This window comes from Guillardia theta, assembly GCF_000315625.1.
Source record: "Guillardia theta CCMP2712 unplaced genomic scaffold GUITHscaffold_10, whole genome shotgun sequence".
Lineage (NCBI taxonomy): Eukaryota > Cryptophyceae > Pyrenomonadales > Geminigeraceae > Guillardia > Guillardia theta.
The window spans coordinates 479,871-504,986 of NW_005434664.1; the positions used below are offsets into that span (position 1 = coordinate 479,871).

The window sequence follows — 25,116 nt, forward strand, 5'->3', positions numbered from 1 at the left end:
ACGCCCCGGTTGCCATGCATAGTAGCAGCGAGGCCTTCACGCCTGACTACACGTGAGCCGCGGACCTATGAGTGGGCGACTCGACCGGAGTGTACCTGTGGTCACTGCGGCATGGCATGACTCAGTGAGTGGTGACAGGCATGCTGAGCTGACTGGTGAGTGACCCCTCATTGTAGGGTTCCCCTCAACTCTCTCATCCTCCAACAACTATCTCCTCCTCACCTCGGTTTGCTGCAGGCTGCACCACCTGCGATCCGAAAGCTCCTTGCATGCCTTGAATCTGAAGTTGAACATCAACAGGCTCCTCTCCCCTCCCTTCCTCGTCACTCCCTCCTACCCTCTCTCTCCTCCCTCCTCCCTCTTCCCCGCTCCCTTCCTCCGCTCTCCTCCTCTTCCTGCTCCTCCTCTCACCTGCATCGGTACTCCAGATCCTATCGCTCCCATGCCTGCTGGGCGTCAGCTCGGGTTTCGAGCACGCGAGCTCACCTGTTGAGGTCCCGTACTTGTTGCTGGTTGGCAAATTGCCCAGCACCTGGTCAAGCTGTGAGCGACGGGGAAAATGCAGAGAAGAAGAGAGGGGAAGCGGAAGCGGAGGGGGAACGGGAAGGGAGGAAGAGGTCAGGAAGGAAATCAGCATCGATAGACCGAGGGGAGGGCAATGAAGTGAAGATGCAACGGAGGAGAAGAGCAGAGAGAAAGGTGGAAATGAGGAGAAGAGGAGATGAAGAGGAGGAAGAAAATGAGGCGATGAGGAGGAGAGGTGGAGAGGAGAAGAGGAGGAGGGGAGGAGAGGAGGATGAGGAGAAGGAAGAGGAGGACGAGGAGGGAGACCTTGCTGGATTTCTTGGGGAAGGTTCCATGCTTCTTCGAGCTCTTATAGTTCACGTTGCTGGTCTTGTTTGCCTGCTGAGTCATCAGCCTCACTCGAATCTCCTCCTTCCCTCTCACCACAGCGCGAAGGGAGGCGGAAGAAGTTAAGTCGGGGAGCGCAGGATGCAGCGAAAGAGATTTGCCGGGTTTGTCCACTGCCTTCTGCTGCTCAACGTAACTCGTTAGATGCCTCTGATCCAAGGCAGTGGAGGGACGAGACGAGAAGAGACGAGACGAGACGAGACGAGACGAGACGAGAAGAGACGAGAAGAGAAGAGAAGAGAAGAGAAGAGACGAGACGAGACGAGACGAGACGAGACGAAAGAAGAGGAGAGGAGAAGTTCAAGCTGGGTGTTCACCTGATGGTGGTGTGTGTGCTGCGGAGGTCCTGGCGCGAGAGGAGGTTGAGCAATGCTCTGATTGATGTAGGTTGAACTCTGCAGGCAGAGTCAGACTGAGAGAGCAGGAGGAGCGGGGAGACAGAGGAGAAGGACAGGGGAGGAGGTGGACGCAAAGAGAGGATTGTTGGGAGGGGGTGGGCGGGGTTTGTTAGCGGAAGAGGAGGAGGCAGTTGGGGGGGGGGGGGGAGAGGCACTGGCTCACAAAGTCGTGAGTGTGGGAGCCCTTGATGGTCGGAAGCGCTCGCTTGCTCAGCGTGTCCCCTCGAGCTGCCTCCTCCTCCCCTGCCTGTTGCGCTCGCCGGTGAGTGCGAGGGGCCACCGGCTGCTGGGAAGCGATCAGAACAAAGGAGAAGACAACAGGATGGAGTGAGAGGAACCAGGAAAAAGGAATAGGGAGGGAGGAAGGAGGGAGGAGGAGGGAAGGAGGAGGGAGGGAGGGAGAAGGGGGGGAGGGAAGATGGGGGAAGGAGGGGGAGCGAGGGCGGAGTGGCGAGGGACTAGGGACCAAAACGCAGGTATGGACCTCCTGGTGTACACTCTGGTTTGAGCTTGTTGCTGTGCCTGGAAGAGCCATGGCGTTCTCCTGCGAGAGAATGTCAAGCGAGGAGGATGGGAGGGAAGGGAGGGAGGGGAGGGGTTGGACGGCGCGGAGGCGAGGAAAGGAAAGTCATGAGCAGGAAGAGGAGAGCAGACTCTTCTTCACCTTCTGAGCCAGAAGTTCGCGCTTTACTCTCTTGTCCATGTCCCGCAGATCCTTGAAGAAGGCGTGCCGTAAAGCCTAAAGCAGGAGTTTGAGAGGAAGGAGACAAGGGGAGAGGAGGAGCAGGAGGAGCACAAGTGAACAGTCTCTCATGCGATCACACACGGAGGGCACCTGACGAGCGGAAAGTCGATCCTCCGGGTTGTAGGTGAGAAGCTTGAGGATCAGATCGATACAGTCCTGCTCAGCGTGTTAGAACGAGAGAAAGACTCTTCCCTCCCTCCCCTCCCCCTCCCCTCTCCTCCTCTTCTTCGCATCTCACCTGACCATCTTCCCACTGAAATTTCGAGAGGCGCGAGAACAACGGATGAGCACCGGGCGAGGCAGGAGAGGAGACGGTCACCTCGAGCGCGTGGGGGATGAGTTTCATGACGCCGCTGCCTTCCTTGGGAGGGAAGTTGAGCTCCTGCAGAAACAGTGAGGGGAGGAAGAGATGAAGACCAAGAGCAAGCAGACAGATGCTGAGCAGACAGGGAGGGCAGGGAGGGCAGGGAGTGGACCATGTGAGTGGCGTGCCGCTTGAACTTCTCGAGGATCTCTTGGGGAGGAGTTCCTGCGCTCGCCAGTGAGATGAGAGGGCAAGCAGCTCCTCCTCTTACCCAGGATGTTGTGGATCTTGTGAATCTGATCCAGCTCGTTGGTGCCTGCTGGAGGTCAGTCCAGCTGGAGTCGAGCTGGGAAGGACCTGGGAAGAGCGGGTAGAGGCTGATGATCTCGAAGAAGACGCAGCCGACTCCCCAGAGGTCCATCTTGTAGTTGTAGTAGCCGTCCGTCAAGAGACACTCCGGGGCCCGGTACCAGCGGGTGGAGATGTACTCCGTGTAGGGCTGGAGACGAAGAGAGGAGGATGAACGGCAGGGGAGAGAACCAAGAGAGGAGGAGAGAAGAACAGGAGGGAGGGAGGAGAGCAGAGGCGAAGGAGGTCAGCATGGTATACTGATCGTTTCTTCCTCTACCTGCTTCGAGTAGATTCCTCGACAGGACCCGAAGTCAGCCAGCTTTAGCACCTGTTGTTGGATCAGACCTTGCACGAGGGAGAAAGCAGTGGAGGGGGGAGGATCTGAAGGAGCGAGAGAAGGAGAGCGATCCAGCGGTGAGAGGGGAAGGAGGTGGGTAATACGTCATCGGAGATGAGAATATTTTCAGGCTTGATGTCTCGATGAAAAATTCCATTTCCTTCAAGACCTTGTCATAATCTCGTCAAACCTCATCTTCTTCACTCACTGTGCATGTGATCCATCGCCTTGATGAGTTGGTACCTGGTGAGCTTTGAGTAAGTAGCTAGCAAGAGGAGCAGGAGCAGGAGCAGGAGCAGGAGCAGGAGCAGGAGCAGGAGCAGTACATGTAAGATTTGATCCTCGCTTCAGGGAGGTACTGCCGTCTCCCACGTATCAGCTCGTAGATGTTCATATCCATGAGCTCGAACACCTGGTCGCCATCAGCTCCTCTCCTCCTTCCTCTCTTCCACATGCCAGTGCCAGTCGACCCGTCGGCTGTTCGTAGAGAACTTCGACCAGTTTGATGATCCCGGGATGTGGCCTGCGCAATGTGGAGGTGAACGCACAGAGAGCGGCAGGAGGGAAAGAGGCAGACAGAAGTCCTTACGAGAGTCGCCGCAGAGCTTGAATCTCTCGGAGATTGTTCACCTACATCGCCACGTCAGATCAGGAGCAGGAGCAACACGTCGCCGACCTGCTCTTCGCTTTCGAACTGACTCTTCATGCACTTGATTGCCGTCATCTGCTCCTCGTTTCAGCATCTCCCCCCCGCAGCGCCAGCCTCCTTCACCTTGCCGTTCTTGACGCATTGTGCTTTCAGCACCTGCAGGCTACAGTTCACTCGGACCGTCAAGGATCCCAGGAGGGAGGGAAGCAATGGGTGCTGATGACGTTGAAGGTACCTCGGAGAAGGTGCCTTCTCCCTTTTTCGCTATCAGACGATACTCTACATGCAAGGCGTCAATGACTTGAGTTGCCTCACAGCAACACTTGTTGCTCACTGTGCATGGTTGAAGCAGACTCAGCGATCTGCTACAAGGAGCTGCTCTCGAAGACCGCAGGTATCAGTTCTCATCACCCACACCCTACATGCCATTTCGAATGAGCTGCGCCTGACCCAGAGAACGGAGGGACTCACCGAAACGTGTGGTGAGCGATCCATGAGACTGTGAGCAAGCCTAGCGAAACTGCATAAGGATAGTCAGATCGACATTCAAGACTGCTCGAAAACACCAGCTCTGGCTGCAGTGAGCCAACATTGAAGCAACCAGGACAGAGAGCAAGAAGAAGAGCAGGAAGATGGAAAGAAAGGTTCATGAAGGAGACCAACAACAAGGTAGCAACGATAGGATAGAAAAGAGAGAAGAAAAGTCTTTGCTAGGGTTGATGCAGCGCGGGTAACGAATGGCAACGAGTCTACGGGGGTCGTGATCGTGATCTCAGGGTAGGAAGGCAAGGTTGCGGGATGGGAATGTGAGGAGATAGTCAACACAGATACGATTCAACATCAGGAGGAAGACGCAAGAACATCGCGTCTGCATGGAGAAGCGAAGGAAGGGAAGTTCAAGGTAGCATGTCCAGCATTGCGAACTGTGATCGTTATTAACCGTTGAAAGAAGAAAAACCAATATAACGGTCAGCCGTTTGTATCTGACTCGTTGGGCCGTTAAACCGTTGCACGCCGTTTTTAGAGCAGCAATGATGATGGCAGAGCAGAGCAGAGCTTGAGGGGAACAGTGGGGGGAAGACACAGGTGGAGGCCTGGGACGTTGATGAAGAGATGTAGCGAAATAAGTACCATATGTCGGGCAGTCACCCGTTCACTTCAATGATGCAGTTGCAAGCTTGACAGGAGGTTGTCTACATAGCAAGAGTGAGCAGAAGAATGCAAGTTCTCACCCCTATGAATGTGCCAGTCAGGCGCGATGCATAAAGAGACACCCCTGACAATGTTTTCAGGAACAAGGATGTTCGCCCTGGCCCGGCGGGCTGTCAGTTCGAGGGGGTTTTGCATGTTGGAGGAGTCGGTCAAAGAGGATCCTAGCATCGGGTCGCCATGGGTTGATGGTATCGTGAAAGATCCCTTCGTTGAGGATTGCGGTCCTCTCATCAACAACTGCGATGGGTCGCCGTACCTCCAGGAGGACGGGAAACCGGTCGAGTCGACAACTTCATAGATGCGGCAACCAAGAAGATCGGGAGCATCCGTGACAGCAAGAGGGGGGGAGGGACTTTGTGAAACTAACAAACAATCGTGTATAGACTTTTAATAGATATCTTCGATGATCCTTACATGAAGTTATGCTGCTGGCGGTGCTCTCCTTGCGAGTAGAGCGAACTGCGCATGCTCGTCATGGCAGACCTCACACACAGGTAGACATACTTTGAAAGAGGAGAGCATCTTCTCGAGGAGGACTGGCAAGAAGAGGACGATCTGTACCGGGAGAGACATTGTGCCTGTTGAATCTTAGAGCTCGAAACATGTCAACTCACCCCAGACCTGAGCCTCGGCGGAGCTGAGAAAGGAAGCCAGTGAGGGCCACGACATAGGTGATCCCTCCGGCAGCGACATGCTTCGGGTTGAAGTTTGCTGCCACCTGTTGGCAGAGCTCAGAGCCAAAGAAACCTTGATGTCCCCCCACCTTGTGCAGAAGAGCATGATCCGATCGAAGAGCAAAACGTTTGAGCTGGTGCTGCACATGGACCAGGGCAACGTCCACAACAAGCTGCAGCATCCTTCGGTCATAAAGAACATGCAGGTCATCGGGTGACCTGTGCCCCAAGCATACATCCCGAGAGAATGTTCACTACACTCATGGTCAGCAGCCCGGCCGCCATCCCCATCCCCTGCAGCAAAAGGTTACGAGGTAAAACGTTGGATCGAGCTCGTCAACTTCAGAGGCATGAGTCGTCAGCGTGTCCACCCAGAGCCTCATGCGCGCGCTTGTTAGGGCCTTGAGCCTCTTGTCGGTCATGACGTAACGACGAAGGAAGGGCTGGACGTGGCTGAACACAAAAGTTAATCCTGAAAGTTGCTGGGGTGAAGCACCGGTCGATGCTCTTGCCCAGCGAGAGACCAACTCCAGCGGCTCCTGTCAAAGAGTTGATGAGGCCTCGGAGATCAGGCGGCAGACGTCTTCGTACCTGCCAGTGGGGAGACTACCGAGGCTAGGCAGGAGACAAGGCCATAGTGAAGGCCCCGGAAGGCCTCAGTCACCTTGACCACTCACGTTAGCAAACAGGCCCCGAGCAAACAGGCCCCGTGAGATTGAGGAGACTTTTACCTGCTCGGGATGCAATGCAGCGCCCACAGCTTTGATAGCGTTCGCCGACCTCTTGTCCATACTAGAAGTGTACGCATGATATCTAGGTAACTCCTTCAGACTCGACGGCGTTAGCGACAAAGATTCACCCGATCCCGAACTTGCAGATCGCCTTCCAAAGCAGCGGCCAGCCCGAGATATTGAAGGAGTGTGCAAACAGGATCACATGAGCGAAGCTCCGTCCGTAAAACAACAATCCCAATCCGAAGAGAAGCTTGATCGGGTCAACAGCCTGTCCATTCAGGTCATGTGAAGCCGTATGAGGAGGAAGAGCTTCACCGGACGTATAGCAGCAAAGATTGCTTCCATCTTCGCCACAGAGACATCCAAGTGCCCAGAACTTGTCGGCATTCCGTCGCTACTGTAGCTCGATTCTCGATCTCCGTACAAATGCTCGTGCGTTTGCCCCATTTTCACCTCCTCTCTCGGCAGCTTCATGCTCCGCGTATCCTCCTTCTCTTGCCCGCGCTTCAACTCCATCTGAAAGATCCCACCATCGTCATCAAGGCCCATCACAACTCGCGTACTTTTGTGACTCACCTTTGCCGCCCCTCCCTGACTGTCGTCACTCTTCTCCAACTCCTCCAGGTCTTCAAGGTCAAGCTTCTTCAATGCCGAGCAGTGATGAGCAGAGAGGAACACAACCAAAACCAGCAACGATAACGTAGGGATGTATCCAAACCTGCTCCTCCCACCATGCACTCTGACGTGCTTGCCATGTTGTCTCCCATGGGAACCCCGCATTTCGTTCGCAACGCCCATATCCCCCGTTATCCTAACAGCAGACCAACCATCAGGACAGATTCATCATCACACAAAACATAGTCAGTGTTCCCCCCCTTGTCTGCTCGTGTTTGACTGCTCCTCTGCAACTCGTTGGTCTCCGTCACTATTATCATCCACACAATCCCTTCGCCATCCTTGAGCTTCTCAACACCCTGATGTCGCCTGCTCTATCTTACTTGACGTGCCCTCCTATCATGATCATCCCCCCATGTCCCCCTTCTCCCCCTCCCTCCCTCCACCTTCCCTCTCCTTCTTCTCCTGCCCTGTCCCCTTCCCTCCCGCCCTCTGCATGGCCACTTCCAAAATCCCACCCCCACCCCCCCACCCCCAACATCAAGCAGAGCACCCCACCCTGCTTTATTACCCCCTTTAGGAGGCAAACAGGGTGGAGCAGAACCGAGACACGACGGAACGAAGGAGCAGCAGGGACTTGCGATGCCTCCGGTGATGCCCTCGAGCGCGTCGGTGGCCTTCCAGCAAGTCCATGTGCCATGCACGGCGCGAGGAGCGTCATTGTTGGCCCATGGTCAAGCTTCTGACGCTATGAGATCGAACCGACGGTCCTTTGCCTTTCCCGTGCTTGTTCCCGTCGTTCAGTCTCTCTGCTTCCCCGTAGCGGATCGCAGGGGCATGCAGGTATCAGATGCCTGCATCCAAAGCATAGCAAAGGAGTGCAGACCCATGATCGAGGCCGTGAGAAGGAGCGGAGGACACTTGCTCTACCGAGGATACGACGAAGCGACATGCAAGAGGGTGAAGGAGGAGGCAGATCTTCTCGATCCTGCTACCTATGGAGAAGATGGTGCGAGGTTCTTCCTAGCGATGGAGCAATGGCTCAAGGAGCGCCCTAGCTTCACGCGTTCGGTTCGCCCCTCGTGCGGCCACATCGGGTCAGCGGACCACAAGGTTGCGGCAAGGTGGGGTATCGCGCACTCGTGCTGGCCTGCAGGAAGTTTCAGCTACGGGTGGTTGAGGGGCTCGGACATCTTCTATCCTCCTAGCGTTGATGTAGGGGAAGAGAATGCCGGCCATCGAGACTTCTTCGAGCGCAACATGGTGGTCGATGAAGGTCTTGACTTCGCCCTCCGCCATGGCAAGGAGATCATGTTCGCTAGTGATCATTACTGGATCGTTCCTTCGGACTGCGACGGCAGGATACGGGAGCTCCTGACGTGAATGCAGGCTACTTGAAGGCACAAGACGGTGCTGGATAGCGCAAGGACTGTGAACCCGGTGCCGCATCCTGACGAGTGACTCGCCGTTGCAAATTGGAGAGGAGATTGCACAGTCATGGCGTGCCAATCTGATGCAAGCATGCGACGAAGACATCGCCACAACATACCAAAGGAATTTTGTAATGAATACTTAGCCCCATCAAATATTTAGCTAGATTTACACTGGATGTTGCATCGCCGTCCAGACTGGCAAGATTTCACCCTGCAGCGGCTGATGAAACGCAATGGCCACCGACGGCACCGGCTGTTCCACATTCATTTTAGCATCGAAGTGCTGCGGCTTTTCCTCGATGTCGGACTCAGAGGATGCTCTGCTTCCTGGCGCGAACCGAGTGAAGAGGGTTCCCCTCTTGTAGCGCTTGAGAATTATCGTGACGACCAGGAGCCAGAAGCAGAGGTACGCCAGGGCCTCGATCAAGGTAGGGTTGTCCGAATACCCCAACAGCACACGAGCAACGGCCCCCCATCCAGTGGTGTGAGTCCATCCAGGGCCCCAGGACTCGGTCAGATCGTACAGGGAGCGCATTATGACTGGATCGTTCCTATCTGCCGCCCACTCGGCAGCAAGCTCCTCGAACTCGTGCGAACCGTATCTTGAGAGCCCGGCCGCGATGAACAGGATGAAGACAGTCGTCAGATTGAAGAACATTGACACATCAACCAGAAAGTACTTCCCGATCACCATCACCAGGTAGCCGAACACGATCCCACACACGCTCCCCACCGCACCACCGAGGGCAAGACCTCCAGGATCAGCGTTGACGAAAAGAAGCATGAAGACCGTTTCCACTCCCTCGCGAAAAAGCGACGAAAAAGCGATGAAGAAGATCATCCATGGAGTGACCCCGCGCGACCTGACATCCTCGTCAATAGCCTGATGTCTGATTGAGAGCATGTCCTTGAATTGAGCAATTTTCTGCTTGACCCATGAAGTCTGCGCATCAGGTGCTTTGACGTTTTCGCGGTTGAAGAGTTTGTTCTCCCACTTCTTCTCTAGATCCTTGAGCCTCAAGAAACCAAGTCCAAGAGCTGCTAGAATGAAGGAGGCGAACAGAGCAAGGATTCCTTCAAACACGTACATAAAATGTTCGGGGACGGAGGACTTGATCGCGTAGAACACGCTGATAAGAATTGCACCAACCACAATGAAGCCAGCGATTCCAGAGCACGCTCCAAACCAAACCCATCGCTTCAGTTCGTGTAATCCCGTCTTATCGAGCATGTTCAACAGAAGAGATATGATGACACATCCCTCTAATGATTCCCGAAAGGTAATGAACAGCGCTGGAACGTTGAACTTGCTGTCCGACGACGAGCTCGATGTAGTAGTGGACTCTTCCGCGAAGACAGCGCTCAGTTCACATAAAAAGATAAGGCCAATAAGACCTGAAAAGGACATCAATAAGGGCCCGCCTTCCATGAAAGATTCAAGTGTGTTACCTTGATACTTCATCCTATCGAGCCGAAGCGGATGGTATACCTCAAGAGTGGATTTCTATCAAAGGGGGAAGAGATCTTCACTCGGATCCAGAAGTATTCGTCGTACAGAGGAAGAAGAGGAGGAGAGGAGGAGGAGGGGAGCACTAATGGGCACTGTCAGTTTTCCTCTGCTCTCCTTGCCTCCCTTCTTGTGTTCGCTTCTCCTTCTTTTTTCCTGTTTTTTTATTTGACCAGGAGACATACTCATTTGACCAGTGAGCAAGGTTGTGAAAACTAGTCTTTTCGCCTTTCTGGGGGGCCTGGGCGACCCACACTAGCCTAGTAGGACCCGGCGGAGGCCGCGCCCGGCGGCGGCCGGGGCCGGGCCGCCCGGCGGACACTGTGACTGAGCCTGGCTCGGACTCCCCTCGGATCGGATCGAACCATTGGACCGCCGCCCCTGACGGACCGCGCGGCGGCCGCGGCGAGTCTGGCGCCGCGGCGAGTCACGCCGGCAGGGCCTCACTGTCACTGTCACACCGTTCACGTGACTCAACTTAGCAGGCGGGCCGCGGCCCGGGGCGCGTCGACCCGCGACCGCCGGTACCCGGCACTGCAGTGGCGCCACAGTGGGTCACCGGGTGACGGCAGTGTCACCCGTGTCACCCCGGTGGCTCCGCGGCTCACAGGCTCCGAGCCTGGCAGCCCGGCCTGTGAGTCGGTGGCATCATCGGCGGCGGCGTGTCTGAGTCGGACCGGCGGCCCCGGGCCCTGCGGCCCCCTTGACTTGAAGTACGGGCCGGTGTCAGTGACGGTGAGTCGCACAGTAGAACTCGGAACGGCGGCGGAGCGGCGGAGCGGCGGCTGGCGGCGGCCCGGGCCGGGCCGGCCGGGTCACTGGACGGTGGCAGTGCCATCATGGCATGATCATCGGATGGTGGGCATTTGGCGAAACCGTTCAGCCAACCCGCGAGGCAGAGAGGACTATCACAGAGTAGCCTGAGAGTCGAGGAGTGACCCTGACGACTGTCCGATGAGATCGAACTTCGGAACTGGCATGGGGCGGCCCACTGATGGCATGCTAGTACTTGGCAAGTTGGTTGTTCAATGTGAGCGAGTACTGATCTGACTGCATCCGAGAGAATCAAATTCCAAACCCGCCTGTCACCTCCAACGTGTGCCCTGTGATGTAGCTCGCCCAAGGAGAGACGAGCATCATCACGCCTCCAGCAGCCTCCTCGTCCGTTCCGATCCTTGCAAGAGGGACGGCCTGCCGCAGCTTCTCGGGGTCCTGGCACAGACAAGTCAACAACAACAAGATGATGCCGACGATGCTCTTCACCATCAGGAGCTTCAAGACGTGAGGAGGAATCCCTTGCGTGACCGTCTGATTCAGCCCCTCGACCACCTCTCCCTGCTCCGTAGACCTTGTGAGCCGAGTACTGATCCACCCGTAGGCGACGGCGTTGCATCGGACGCCGAAAGGACCCCATTCCTTGGCTACGGTCTTTGTCAATCCAATCACCCCCATCTTTGCTGCTGCATAGTTGGCTTGTCCTACGTTTCCATGCAAGCCTGACGTGCTCGAGATGTTGACGATGCTCCTGTCCTTGGGCGCCTCTCCCGCTTGCAGCTCCTTCTTCCCCAGGTCCCGCATGTATGGAGCCGCAGCTCGTATCATACGGAAAGGGGAACTGACGTGGACGTTGATGATTACATCCCACTGCTCGTCTGTCATGTTCTGAATCATCCCATCCCAGGTGAAGCCTGCAAACTGATCAGCAATGCCATGGCATCCACTATTCCTGGACGCGCGCACCAGCATTGTTCACAAGAATGTCAACAGAGCCGAACTCCGAATTGGCTTTGCTGAGAATCTTCATGGGAAACTCAGGCTCCATCACGTTGCCTGCGACTGAGATGGCTGTTCCACCTTGGTTCCTGATGCTACTCGCAACGTCCTCCGCTACCTCGGGGCGTATGTCGTTGACGACAACTCTGGCTGAGACAAGACGGCAGCGTCATGCACGTGTCTGCCCTGCGTCTCCTCACCTCACCTCTCTGTGCTGCTAGTAGACGCGCTGTCGCTGCTCCGATCCCTCGCCCGCTGCCGGTAACCACTGCCACTTTACCGCTCAGCATCGCGCTGAGATCGCCAAAGTACTGGTCAGCCATCTAGCGCGGATTGGAGCACCTCCATGGTAATGCGTAGTAAGCAAGAGACTGGTGGGGAGGGGGAGGGGAGGGAGGGAGAAAAGAAGCAAGTATGTGCATGCGAGGAGTCGAGAGAGCGCATCAGAAGTGTCAAGCCATGGTGACTGAAGCGCAGGAGACTGAATCGGGAGGCGACGAGCATGGAGGAACGAACTTCGAGAATTGAGCCGCCGGTTTCATGCGGCGATTGAGGAGGCTCACGAAGGCCAGGAGACCTGCTTGCATGTGGCCGCCGTCTTCCTCTGATGTCTTCCAGTCCCTTGTGTTCGTGGCGGTAGCGGTGAACTTACTCATCATCGTCCACTTCGCACCATCGATTTTCTCCGAGGCTCTCAGCAACACAGTCGACCTCGTGTCCTCCTACAAGACCGCCTACGATCTCCACGTCCCCTCCATCCGAATTTCTAACACCCTCAGCGAAGTGGGAGCGCGCAACCTCAGCGAAGCGTTCGAGAAGTTTCCATGGGAGCAGCAGCCGACCAGGCTGTTGAGCTGGATCAACCTGACCTTCAGACCCAACAAGACAGGTCCAACATGGGTGCAGATGACGAGCTTCGGGCCGCAGGGGATTGCCCTCCTGCATCACATCCAGAAGCTCGACCTGATCCGCCATACTCGCATCGTCACCGTTGACACTCTCCACCTGTTCCCGGAGACCTACGACCTCATCGCCAAGGCCAAGGATTTCTTCAAGCTCGGGGACAACCTCAAGGTGTACAAGTCCTTGGAGGGCTCCCGTGAGAATTTCGAGAAGGCCTATGGCAGCAAGCTGTGGAAGGTCGACCTGCAGTTGTTCGAGTTCTTGACCAAGATCGAACCGACCCGACGCGCCCTCAACGAGCTCGGCGTGTTGGCATGGGTGACGGGAAGGCGGAGGTCTCAGGGAGGCGAGCGGTCGCATCTCCCCCTGGTTGAAGTCGATCAGAACGACAACCGAGTGAAAGTGAACCCCTTTGTTGTGTGGGAGAGAGAGGATGTATGGAAGTACATCAAGAAGCACAACTTGCCGTACAATGCCCTGCATGACCGAGGGTACACATCAATCGGGGACACCATCTCCACTGACAAGAGCAGCGAGTTCGACAGCGAGCGTGCTGGGAGGTGGAAGAGCGTGGCGGGGAAGTCTGAGTGCGGGATCCATCTGCCGATGAACTACCAATCCCTACAAGATTTCGTGACTCGCTCGAAGCAGCTCAGGCACGGATACTTGTGGGACTATGATGCGAGAGCAGAGGCCACAAAGCTGGGAATCAAGATTGTATGGAGAGGCGAAGTGCGTGCGAGATGCTGAGAGTCAACAGGTGACGGAAGAAACCTTCGAGCAGGATGTGGTCACGAGCAAGGAGAACATCCTGATCGACATCTATGCTCCATGGTGTCCTCATTGTCGCCTGATGGATCCTGAGTTTCGAAAACTCGCGAGCTTGGTGATGAGTCGCGATCTTCGCAAAGAGACTGATCTCTTGCTTTGAGCAGGTTGCAAGTGATTCCAACCATACTTTTCGCAATTCCTTGAAGCTGGCAAGGATGGATGGATGGCAGAATCACGTGCCAGCAGCATACAGCGACAAGTTCAACGTTGAAGCATTCCCTTCCCTCTATTTGGTGATGAAGAAGTCGAGGTGAACCACCTTCGCCCTGCATGCCCTGCTTGACAAGATCCTACAGCCTGCGGGTCTCGAGATACGGAAGTTTCCACCACTCCTCCTTTATCCTCAATTGGGTCCGACAAGAACTAGCTAAACGATGAATTTCAAACTCTCACAGTCTCTCTGGCCTTTTCCAGCTGAACGATGGAAAGCTGGTATCGTTGCCATCCTCCCATGCTTCATCCCGATAGAAAGTCAGTGGTATCTCGTTGTTGAACGTCGCTCGACAATGACGTTCTAACTCGTTCACCACTTCGCGCCTGGCAGTGAGTTCCACGGGTGACCGCACAGGGATGCCGTTTCTGCGTACTTGGCGATTTGGTGTGGGCTGGCTGCTCACATTCTCTGACCAACTCATGAGGCTGGGCACCTCCTACATCAATCGCTGCCGGCTGAATTCTGATCAAAGAGGAGTTACTATTCCGTGAGTGAACGCCCTTTTCTTGATTTCTGCTTTCACCCTCTTGATGAGAGGGCGGAGTCGGTTTCCATTCCAGTGCCTTCCTGGTTGGGCAGGCAATCCGACCTGCTTCGTCTGATTCTCCATTCTCAATTAGCGCTTGATTCTCGTTGTGGCCATGCCAAACATGATGAAAATATGTTTGAATGTCTTCTTTGACCTTTGACAAAATGAGTACTGGCATGGTAGAGCTATTGCAATCAGGGAACCACCTCGTGTACGAGTAACTTGGCTGGATCCAGCAGCGTTGTGAGCCCCTGTGGATCCAAAGTCAGTAAAGTGCACTTGTATCGTGTTGTAGCCACAAGGAGGGAGGAATGCCCCCAACTTCACTCACTTCCGCTGCGAACCTTTCTTCTGTGGGGAGACGATCCATGAAGTTATTGATCGGGCGAGGAACAATGGCCCTCGCGATGTTGTTCGGATCCATCAGTTGCTGTGGCAGCGGTAAGATCTCAGTAGAGCATGATCTTAGTTTGAACCTCGAACTTGTGGACTGCCGTCACTTGCTCATCATTCTTCACCACCGCCATCGAACCCAGCCAAACACTAGAGTGGACGTTCGTATCTACACAACCAATCAGCCATGTGAGCTGCAGCAGAGGTGGAGGGCAGCGAGTGCAAACCTTGCGTCCTGGGAAAATTTGTTCTGCAGACAGGGCATGAAGGCTGCCTGTCAAACCACGCCTGCGTCGATTGTCTCAAATGAAGGAACACCACACGGTCATTTGAAGGAAACGCACATCGATGCAATCCTCGTGAAAAGAGTGAGTGCACGGGAGGAACTTCCATCTCCTTTGAGACGGCTTGCATCTCCGTCAGTCGCTGTGCAAGGTGGACTCTTAAGATAGAAGACCTGGTGGCATATTGCGCACGAGACATGATCGCTTGTATTGGCATGCCTAGAGGAAGCTACATCATCCTCCATGCACCATGCTGGGATATCAGGATCCTGCGATGACCACGATAAGCGAACATAGAGCTGAAAATCATTGAAACCTGCGGCTTTAAGATTGAACTAGCAAGATTCACACTGGGCTCGAAGTTCGCGCCTGACGAACCAGGAGATCGGTTAATCACCAAGATTGCTCTCACTTCTCCTCCTCCCCTTCCTTCCTCCCTCAATCCCTCTGCACTTCTTTCCTTCTCCTTGTCTTCTCTCCTTACATGTCTTCTCGGCGATCTTCTCTTGCTTGGGCTTCTGCCGCCTCAACGATGCTACCAACTTTTTCATGGTTTCATGCCGGTCGGGATAGGAAGGGCCATTTCAAATGACTGATTTTATCTTCAAATTAAATAGTAAATTTTCATTAAGCTCCTAGTCGATCTCCTACCCAGGGGTCATCATCTCATTTCTCGAGCCCGCCTCAGGGCACCCATACCTGTATCCGATCGGCGAGTTCAACCCGGCCGCCCCGGAGCCCGCGGGCCGGCCGCACAGGCTGCGGCAACCGTTGAACCGTTGAACCGGCGTGGTACGGTCTCTCAGGCGGCCGCCGGGCCGGGGCCCGCCGGCCCTGAGTGGGCCAGTCAGTGGCCCTGCGGCCTTTTGAAATGTGCTCTATCCCAGGAAGATTCTGGATCTTTTTTCAATATTTCATAATATTTTCCATAGCCTGCACTAGGCAGCATATTCAAAGCTTCTACAAAAGTTCTGATCTGAAGATCTTGAATCTTGAATTTGCACTTCTCTGTCAAAATAAGTCCTATATGATCTGCTGTTTGTCGCTTGACGGGCGTTTTTTTCTTCTTCTGGACATGCTGGATCTGGGGCTGCTGCCCCTGCTGCAGTGGCTGATGTACCTGCTGCTGGATTTGCAGGAGCTGTTGCTGAAACTGCTGCTGGATCTGCAGGAGCTGTTGCTGTAACTGCTGTTCCTTCCGCGGTGGCTGCTGCTGAGTTTGATCATCTTGATCATCTTGATCATCTTGATCATCTTGATCATCTTGATCATCTTGATCATCTTGATCATCTTGATGCTTCTTCGCTAAATCTTCTTTCTGCTTCCGAAATTTGTTCAATCGATCGACTGGAGAATGATCCGACGCATCATCATCATCGTCATTTCTGCCCGCTTTTCGTCGACGAAGCCTGTGCAAGTTGGTCTTTCAAAGATTTGACTTCCGACGCGGCCGTCAAGGCGTATTAGCCTGGGCTCAGCGCCGATATCCAATCCGATCGGATGATCGGATTACAGTACCGTGTGTGGCATGGGCCAGTACGGTCACCGTCAGGTCGTTCGGAAGTTGCGGCAACCCGGTTGAACGGTTCCGAGGGGAACACCGTCTGAGTTCTAACTCCGCGGCAAGAAAAGACCCGGGCCTGCTCAGCGGCAGTGCCTCCGACGGGACCGGGCCCGCCACTGACGGACTCACTGTCAGGCCAATTGAAGCCTGGCAGCGGCGGTACTCTAGCCTCCGACGCGAGTGTTCAGTGAGTGGCTCACACTGAGGCTGCGGCGGCGGGAAGTACGGTCCCGACTCGGCCGGCCCGGGCCGGGCCCTTCGCCGAGGGCGCCGGGGCTCTGGCGAGTCACCCATCCCAGAGTGATTGTTACAAATGCTACTACCCCAGACTACCCTACTCTGAAGCAGATTCTCCCCTGACCTACCCCCGTCATCTCCCTCGTTCATGCTCTAAAAAGTACCCGTACAAATGCCGACTGTGACTACCCCTACGTGTTGAACCTCCTAGTAGCCCAGTTATCATCTACTCGAACTGAGGTCACCTTTGACCACCCCACCTTGTTCCCCCCCCTGAATACCACCCTCTTCAACCACCCCTGTCCTCTCACCACCCCACCCACGCTCAGTTGCTGCCCTCTATTTCCCACCCATGCAGGTGGCGCTTGCGGCTGGTGATGTTGACAGCAGGTAAGCAAGGAATGGCGGAGGGGAAGGCGGGGAAGGGGCAGGGATGGAAGGAGAATGGTGGAGACAGAGATGGAGGGAGGGGAAGGCAGAGGCAGACAGTCCAAGAAACGCCAAAGGCATGGACCGAAAAGGGACTCTTGGCACCAGAACAAAAGGGACATGGACAGCGTCGGGACAGGTGCAGGCAAAGCGAGAACAAATGAAGGCGACTGACGAAGCAGTAGTGGTTCCAGCCATAGTAATCAATTACAGTCAGAATAGAAGTAGACTATGTTTAAGAGCTCATGTGATCTTGACCTTTACGTTGGAAGTTGCAAAGATTTGTGGGAAAAACCGAAGAGATGAAAAAGCCTTTGGGCTCGTTCGGAAATCAGCATGCTCAACCGAACATAGAATTTCATAATCAATGATCTTCTTTTTCACACTGATTGTCTCTCGCGTTTGTTTTGCAGGATTGCATGTTGACTGACTAGTCCCCAAGTTTGCGCGCCTTAACAAGATTGGGTCATACTCGGTGTGCGACGGTAAACCCTAACTGTCGTCGCAACCTCTTGAAGTATTGTTCTTGAAAGACTACATTCAATCGCATCTGAATGTATCATCTGTGAACCAAACACCAACCAAGTTGCAGTTTGCAATATCTGTTCAACTATGTACTGATAATTCGACGTTGGCGTTAAAAGGCCATCAAGTGTGTTTGGTTTTGGACACCTGTTGCTGTCTCAGATACGGTGTGTGAAAGAGAAATACAGCATTTGTTTCTTTATTGACCCAAACAATGGATCCAAACGTCTCGATCCCTGGATCACTGGGCGAGACCAATGAAACGTTGGACACTTCATTGGAATCGCAGCTTGCCCAGGCGTTGTCTACCCTCGGAATAGGAGAGCTCAACATAGACATTCGCAGACAAGTCCTGAATCAAGTTGGCAATGATGTTGCCCAGGCGGTAGACTGGATCATGGAGAACAGCGACAGATTATCTTCTTGGATGTCGGACATGTCCTCGAATGCTCTGAATCACAATCTTGTGCAGGGCGCTGCTGTCATTACGAAAGATGGTCATAGTGGACGCATCTCGCAGATAAATGGTATTCAATTTGTACCTTACTTTTCTAGATACCGTTCGAACAAACACGTGCTGATATTTTTGCGATCAGGCGATGGGACGTTTGACCTAGTATTCGACGATCATTCGCCCCGGCTCCATCTCTCCAGGGATGATTTTCTCGTCGATGAACATAGGGATGAAGTGCAACTCATTGAGCATATGCAATCGATGTCTGACAACGTAGAAGCTTTGAATTTCCAGTGAGAGTATTTACTGTGGGAGTGGTTTTGTGATTGAAGTTTTTATCAGACAACTTGAGGAGGATGATGATGAAGACGACGATGACGAAATCGACAATGAAGAACAATCAGAATTTGCTCCATCAGATGCTTCAAGGCTCCTCATCAATCTCCGTGACTTCCCCGAACTTGCTACCATATTTATCAGCCATGGCAACGCGTTCTCCAGCACAAGTTCGTCCCATACGGAAGTTCCGAATTTCAGAGTCAGCGACAGGGTTCTGCTGTCATCCGAAGCAGGAGCAGCACACGAAAATGTGAAGGGACCATTACGAGTTGGAGATATAGGAGAAGTTGTTGAAGTTGGACATCAATTTGTTAAGGTAAGAATCTGTGATAGTCAAGCAACCTGGTGGTATCGCAAAGCTAGTCTAGCGCTTGAACAGGATGAATTGATCAATCGAGAAGTGGAGGTTCCTTCTTTGCAAGACGACCTGATCACTGTCTCCAAGCCGTTTCACAACTTGTCGAAATGTTCAAAAGCTGTCCGAAGAATATGTGCTCTTCTCGGCTTGAGGGATTATGAAATTATTAGCAAGCTATCTGATTTCCAAGCCATCAAGCATGTCTCGGAAGCCATATCTTGCTGCTGCGAGCCTACATGTCATGCAAATCCATCTGCTGTACAATATTCCACTGCACTAGAGCTGGTGTTGTCAGCGTCTATCTGTATGTCGGACTTCTTGTTTCAAGGTATAATCTGAGATCAAATTTCGACTCACTTTCTGTCATGCTAACACCTTGTTTTATCTTGGATTAGACTGGAAAGATGATCAAATCATGTTCCAAGTAGATCTATCTTCTTTCCCATCTTCGAGTTCCTAATCCTGCAACTTTCAGGTGGGAGATACTGTTAGTTGCAGACTTTCCGAAGCGAACGACGTGATTGAAGGCAAAGTGACAGACTACTTGGGTCTTGGAAATTACTGCATCAAGGTGAATGGAACAGGCCGAGTTGTAACTCGTCCTAAAAGAGGTAGCATTTGTTTTATGCTGGTATTGCAACTCATAGTTTGATTGCTCAGAACTTTCCTTGAAAATTCAAGGCAGTCATGTTGGATCCCCAGGAATGCTATCAAATTACCTGAATGAACTTTTGGTCTCACGGATTGTACCGCTCGGAGATATTAATGTGATCCAGAGTTTCCTCAGTGATGGTGCAGACGTGAACGCGACTGACTCCAACGGGAATACTCCTCTAATCATCTGCGTCGAGCAAGATGGTAGCATGGATCTCATTTGCATTCTCCTTGAATTTGGAGCACGAGTGAATGCAACCAATCTTGCTGGTCGTTCAGCTTTGTCAGCTGCAGCAGAACTCGGTAGGGTGGATATTGTGAAGAAGCTGCTTGCCAAAGGTGCAAATTTGCAGCTTATTGAGAGGGCGAATTGCAAGGAAGAAATGTTGAAATTTCTTGACGAATATGATGAGAGGCAAAGATCTTTCCTCGATTCGTCAGAGTTCAAGAGGAAATATTCCGAGTTGCAATCACTGTACATAAGTGAGCTGTTGCCGAAATTGTTGAATACGCAATGCTCTCAATTTTACGCATTTAACGATGCATATCACTTTGGTGTAATTGCCAGTGTCATTAACTGCATCGAATACCTCGTCATGACTGATTCGGGTGAACTAGCTTCTGTGAATGTAGTAGTGCCTTGTTTCTTGATCTGTCAGGACTTGCTTGCAAGCTCTATTCCAAGAAATGTGAAGGCTGGTCTTAGATTGCTCCAAGCAATCGTTCACCACGATAAGAACAACGTCAGCTATCTTGGTCGCTGGAACATTTTACAGATTCTTTCTGATTTGGCCAACGCGAAGAGATCGTTAGATTTCAACTCAGTTGAAGATCCAGAGCCCAGATACTTGCAATATCGCAGCTCTGAACATGGTATCGTGATATATGCCAGAAGTCTCCTGAACGACATTGAACTGAGCATGAGCGTGTTGTGCACAAGTCCATACATGGCTAAAATGTCAGAACTGGCCTTGCAAATCAGTTCTGGGAATGTTGATGGTCTCAGAAAGTTCGTGGATCTGTTGTTGTCCCCAGAAAGAGTTACAAGTAAGGAATTGGAAAAGAGCGGCTTGCTGAATGCAATGGTACAATTTCTTCTACCATTGGATGATTCGGATGCGCTAAGAATCAGGGCATTCTGGGAGGTGTTCGGCTTCGACATGCTCGAAATGGGAGACTTGGACTCGGAGGTCGTAACAGAAGAGGAGAAGCTGGCAAGGAACCTTTGCTCACGTGCAAACAACGCTTTCTTCATCTTCGTTCGATTGCTTCAGAACATCATCTCGACCTCAGAGGCGCTTCCCGTTCCCAATAAGTCCAAATTTGTGGGCAAACAGGGATTGAAGCAACTCTTCATCCCTCATCGCATTTTCTTTGGACCTCTGCACAACTTGAGTGAGGCTGCGACTCCTGATCAACCTGCCGGAGGGTTGCAGAGTGAACAGAAGTCATGCTCAGGGGCTCTACAGGCGAAGCGGGTCATCAATGTCCTCGTGGAGCCGCTGACTCCGATCTCAGAATTGCAGCTCCACGTTCTTCGAACTTTTCCCGTCGTGGATGCCAAGTGAGCTATATGACCATAGGTTGAGATGTCCTGATTGACTTTCCCTTAACAGGTATGAAGCATACTGTCAACAGCTCGTGGGTTCAATCATCCTGGACCGTCCCATGAAATGCGTCGAGCCCGAGATTCCTTACCGTCGTGCAATTGTCGAGAACTATCGGAAGCTTGTTCCTAGTGAAATCGGAGTTCATCGAGTGAGGTACATTGGGGCAAATCCAGATGTTGAAGAAGTATGCGAGATGATCCTCGCTGTGCGCGACTACAAGGTGACCACTGAGAGAGCTGACGATGAAACCATGCGGAGAGGCAGAGAACTGTGGGATGCCAAGATGACGTCGACAGATCGAGCGGATGGAGACGAGCGGATATGCAGCATTATGATAACTTACCCGCACGAAGCCATCCCGCTCGAAATCTTTGTTGATAGCGTTATGGGGGCAATTTTGAAGGCTCTGCGGCAGGCAGATCCTGGACAAGCGCCCTTCGGCAAGCAAGTGGGTGAAGAGTATGACTTCCCCTCTAGAGGATTTCCAGAAGGTCAGCCTGAGTTCCAGGAGCTATTCACCAATGGCTTGCGCGAGGAACCTTTCCAAGCTCCAGTTGCACGCGGGCAGACACGGCGAGAGGCTGACACGCTGCTTGCTCGGCTGAACGGGATATGTGAAGCCTTCTTAAAGGAGGAAGAGGGCAAGAACTACATGCCAAGGATCGAGAAAAGCGCAACTCTCAACATCGGAAGAAGAATTCATAGTGCGAACAGTAGAAGCGAAGGTACGATTGGGACTATTATTGGCTGTGAAAGTTCATCGGAACGATACTCGCTGGTTTACGATGATGGGGTTGTAGTTCACAATGTTCCCAGGAACGAGATCAAGGATCTCATTCGCCCCAAGGTTGAGAACCCTTTCCAATCAGGAATCTTTGCTGCAGGTCGAAATCTCACATTTGCAATTCAGAGGCTTTCGAATCTTACCGGGAATTTCGAAGAGGATGAGGGACCAGAGCCGTCGGCCCTGACGAGGAAATTCGAATCGTTCATTCGCAAAGGCGACGACGCGATTCCTAACCGATATGACTTCACAGAGAAGCAAGACGGTGCACTGAAACATTCCTGCTCAATCAAGCAGTGTCCCTGGGACCCTCTGCTCTCTGATGCGCAAGACCCACCAACGATCGAGATCTCGTTCTCCGTCAACCCGCGAGAACTCGGAATCTTCGACACCATCACTCACTGGCATCCGATCACGTTGTCTTCTCAACGACGCACCTTGTACGCCATCTCAAACAACGGGACAACAGCACGGAAGGACAGCAAAGACTCTTTCGTTGACACACTCCGCACGTCCACAGGGCTGAGCTCGGGCATTCATCGTTTCCGCGTGCGAATCGACGAGGCCGCTGGAGATGACTTGTGCAACCACATGGGTTTCATCGCCGGCGATGAGTATCATGGCTCTGCCCTCAACTCGAACGATTCTTGCTGCCTTGAGCTCAATGACGGAAAGTTGAATGTGAATGGTCGACTCGCTGGCGCGAACATTTCTCGCAAAGCCGTGGAGGGGGACGTCGTCATCTTGCAGGTGGATTTCGGCAAGGAAGAGTTTTCGGCTGGAATAGAAGGAGAGGGACTCGCAACCATCCGTTGGTCCTGCCCCAAGCGGCCAGTTTATCTCGCTGTATCGTTCAGAAGAATAGGATGGACTGTCACGCTGCTCAATGCCGAAGATAGCGGAGAGGAGAAGAAGAACTTCTCGCTTGCCCAGGAGAGTCTGACCAGGTTGGATTGCGGCACTCCGACTTATGTTGGCATGCAGAGGGTTTTGCAATCTTTCAAGTCCTCTTTATGCATGTCTGATGAAAAATCTGAGTTGCTCTCTGCACAGTATCAGGAGGTTTTCGACCAACTCCCATACAGACTTGTCTTTGATTTGGACGTGAGATTTAGCTCAACCGAACCACGGAAAGTTTACTGCAGCCCAACAAAGGAGCGGCCAGCTGCTGTTCTTGATTCCCGTGGCTCGAACGCAGATGACAAAAGCTTCTGGCAGAGTCTCGAACGTAAACTCTGGAAGCTTCAGTTTGACCAGCCCTGCTTGAAAGCGATTGAGCTGCTAAGCATTGTCTGGTACTCGAGCTTCGGTGAGGGCTTCGTTCCGCTTGTCTGGTCGGAAGTTTTCATCAACAAGCAGCTCACCTACAAGTTGTCGGCTGTTCTGGAGGACCTTCTGCCTGTCACATGCGGCGGAATCCCGAGCTGGTGTTCGCTCCTCCCTCAGATCTGTCCCTTCCTTTTCTCGTTCCAGACTCGCGAGCATCTGCTCAAGTGCACGGCGTTTGGAACTTCGCAGACAATGTGAGTGAGATTGAACTGTGCGAGACATGATTTGACTTTTGCGTGGCATTGCAGCTATGAGTTGCAGGAGCAGCGAATTGATCCTGGTTTGCGAAAGAGACTGCGAGAAGCCGAGCATGCGATTGGGCATGTGACGGAGATGTCGGGAGAGAGAGCTCAACGGGTTTACGATAGGCTGATGCACGCGCAAGAAGCGATAGAGCGACAAAGGATAGGAAAGCTGAAGAGCGACATCGCCAGGGTGAGGAGAGGAGATTGTATCCTTGGGCAAGCTCAGGAGCTGATGGCCGACCATGCTGGAGTGACGAGGAAACTTGAAGTTCAGTTTGCGGATGAGCACGGCTTCGGCTGGGGAGTGACGCAAGGGTTCTACACGGCAGTGGCAATGGAGATGCAACGAGCTGACGACAACGTAGAGATCTGGAGGGTTTCCAGCCTTGAGAACGCGACGGGCGGGCCTTACCTGCAGGTCGGGTCTGAGGGCTTGTTTCCTCGACCTCTGCATCCTCAAGATCCCGAAAAGCCGAAGATCTGCGCGAGAATGAAGTTCTTGGGCCGCCTGATGGCCAAGGCGTTTCGCGACGGCTTTCTGGTTCCTCTTCCTCTTTCTCCAGCATTCTTCGCTGCTTTTCGTGGTCAGAAGCTGGGCAGCAAGGACCTGCCGAGCCCCTCTGCCACTGGCGGCATAGCGAAGAGCATGACGAGGCTGCTAAACAGGCTCGAGATCATCGGTAAGAGCAACCTGCCGCCGCAAGACAAGAGCCAGAGAATCGCCAGCCTCGTCCACTCCCCCTGCACGCTGCTGCTCCCGGAGTACGTCGGCCCTGCCCTCTCCGTCGACGAGTACCTGCGAGCCATCGACGGCGAATGGCCGGCGTTCGTCGACCCTGCCGGATTTGTTAAGGACCCGCAGACCCAAGAGGCGGTCGAGCTCTGCCCCAACGGCTCCAACATTCGGCTGGAGGCGGACGAAGTGAGCGTGAGGAAGTGGGTGGAAGCCATTGTGGACCTCTGGCTCAACGTCGGCGTGAAGGAGCAGCTGAGCGCGTAATGCCGTGTGCTTATCTTGACGCTTTTCGCTGACTTGTGCTGACGTGGCAGGTTCCGAGAGGGAGTAGAGGAAGTCTTCTCCTCTCGCTCTCTCTTGCAGTTTTCTCCCATTGAGCTTCAGCGGATGCTCTGCGGACACCAGCTGGTGGTATGGACGGCCTACATCAGCGAGGACTGGCTGCTCGGAGGGAACGTGCGAGCCGAGGACGAGCGTCGAGCGCTGGAGGAGAATCTTCAGCCCATAGGCCGCCTGACGCGCGAGAGCAAAGTAGAGGAGCAGGTGTGACGGGGAGCTGGGAGGGCTGACGATGGTGTTGCAGGTGTTCAAAATGCTGGTAGACGAGCTGATCTCTATGGACAACTCCAGTCGCTCCAAGTTCCTGGACCTCGTGACGGCGAACCCGCGACTGCCTCCTGGCGGCCTCCCTCAAGCTGGCATCAAGCTCGCTCTCCGAACAGGGTCACGGACAGTCTGGGCTCAGGTACGAGGAAGAGGAGGAGGAGGAGGAGGAGGAGCATCAAGGATTGACTAGGGTGCAGACATGTGCCAAGACGATGTATCTACCGGAGTATGACAGCAGCGAAGATTTGCGAGCAGGTAAGGGAGAAGCGTGGTATAGGGAGATTTGTTCTGGAGAGGAGAGGAGATGGGAAAGAGGTCAAGAAGTGATACGGGATGCAGGGCTGGAGGAAGCATTCGCCAACGCAGCTCTCGGGGGGTTCCACGAGAAGAATCTTGGGTTGTAGGAGTCAACTGTGCTCCTGCTCTCTCTCGAGCTCGACAGCTTTTC

The 25,116-nt window shown here is 53.5% G+C and overlaps 7 protein-coding genes across 7 annotated transcripts; 3 read left to right on the forward strand and 4 right to left on the reverse strand.

The window, feature by feature from the left end:
* Positions 1-1,938: 1,938 nt before the first annotated feature.
* GUITHDRAFT_65764 (hypothetical protein) lies at positions 1,939-3,976 on the reverse strand (the record flags this gene model as incomplete). Its single annotated transcript, XM_005838746.1, has 15 exons — positions 1,939-2,049; positions 2,146-2,211; positions 2,375-2,437; positions 2,532-2,584; positions 2,631-2,678; positions 2,717-2,858; positions 2,988-3,038; positions 3,152-3,207; positions 3,256-3,290; positions 3,374-3,473; positions 3,500-3,570; positions 3,637-3,677; positions 3,724-3,771; positions 3,820-3,852; positions 3,932-3,976. Coding segments are annotated over 15 exons (963 nt in total), but the record flags the coding sequence as incomplete, so codon positions are not given.
* Positions 3,977-7,544: 3,568 nt separating this feature from the next.
* On the forward strand, positions 7,545-8,359 carry GUITHDRAFT_150822 (hypothetical protein). The gene is made up of 2 exons (XM_005838747.1): positions 7,545-8,321; positions 8,342-8,359. Exon 1 carries the CDS (start codon positions 7,574-7,576, stop codon positions 8,312-8,314), a length of 741 nt encoding a protein of 246 aa, XP_005838804.1. The 5' UTR covers positions 7,545-7,573; the 3' UTR covers positions 8,315-8,321; positions 8,342-8,359.
* Positions 8,360-8,530: 171 nt separating this feature from the next.
* GUITHDRAFT_102436 (hypothetical protein) lies at positions 8,531-9,826 on the reverse strand (the record flags this gene model as incomplete). Its single annotated transcript, XM_005838748.1, has 2 exons — positions 8,531-9,759; positions 9,814-9,826. 2 exons carry the CDS (start codon positions 9,824-9,826, stop codon positions 8,531-8,533), a joined length of 1,242 nt encoding a protein of 413 aa, XP_005838805.1.
* Positions 9,827-10,936: 1,110 nt separating this feature from the next.
* On the reverse strand, positions 10,937-11,934 carry GUITHDRAFT_65721 (hypothetical protein; the record flags this gene model as incomplete). Its single annotated transcript, XM_005838749.1, has 4 exons — positions 10,937-11,083; positions 11,153-11,559; positions 11,612-11,794; positions 11,850-11,934. The coding sequence occupies 4 exons, from the start codon at positions 11,932-11,934 to the stop codon at positions 10,937-10,939; spliced, it is 822 nt and encodes a 273-aa protein (XP_005838806.1).
* Positions 11,935-12,535: 601 nt separating this feature from the next.
* GUITHDRAFT_54190 (hypothetical protein) lies at positions 12,536-13,150 on the forward strand (the record flags this gene model as incomplete). The annotated part of the gene is made up of 1 exon (XM_005838750.1): positions 12,536-13,150. A coding segment is annotated over one exon (615 nt), but the record flags the coding sequence as incomplete, so codon positions are not given.
* Positions 13,151-14,315: 1,165 nt separating this feature from the next.
* On the reverse strand, positions 14,316-15,349 carry GUITHDRAFT_102439 (hypothetical protein; the record flags this gene model as incomplete). Its single annotated transcript, XM_005838751.1, has 7 exons — positions 14,316-14,372; positions 14,453-14,551; positions 14,598-14,683; positions 14,742-14,802; positions 14,972-15,067; positions 15,115-15,167; positions 15,283-15,349. The coding sequence occupies 7 exons, from the start codon at positions 15,347-15,349 to the stop codon at positions 14,316-14,318; spliced, it is 519 nt and encodes a 172-aa protein (XP_005838808.1).
* A 2,418-nt stretch (positions 15,350-17,767) lies between these two features.
* Positions 17,768-25,072, forward strand: GUITHDRAFT_102440 (hypothetical protein; the record flags this gene model as incomplete). Its single annotated transcript, XM_005838752.1, has 12 exons — positions 17,768-18,080; positions 18,150-18,300; positions 18,350-19,032; positions 19,100-19,128; positions 19,180-19,252; positions 19,503-20,922; positions 20,975-23,275; positions 23,330-24,322; positions 24,377-24,605; positions 24,646-24,807; positions 24,866-24,923; positions 25,008-25,072. The coding sequence occupies 12 exons, from the start codon at positions 17,768-17,770 to the stop codon at positions 25,070-25,072; spliced, it is 6,477 nt and encodes a 2,158-aa protein (XP_005838809.1).
* Positions 25,073-25,116: the final 44 nt, after the last annotated feature.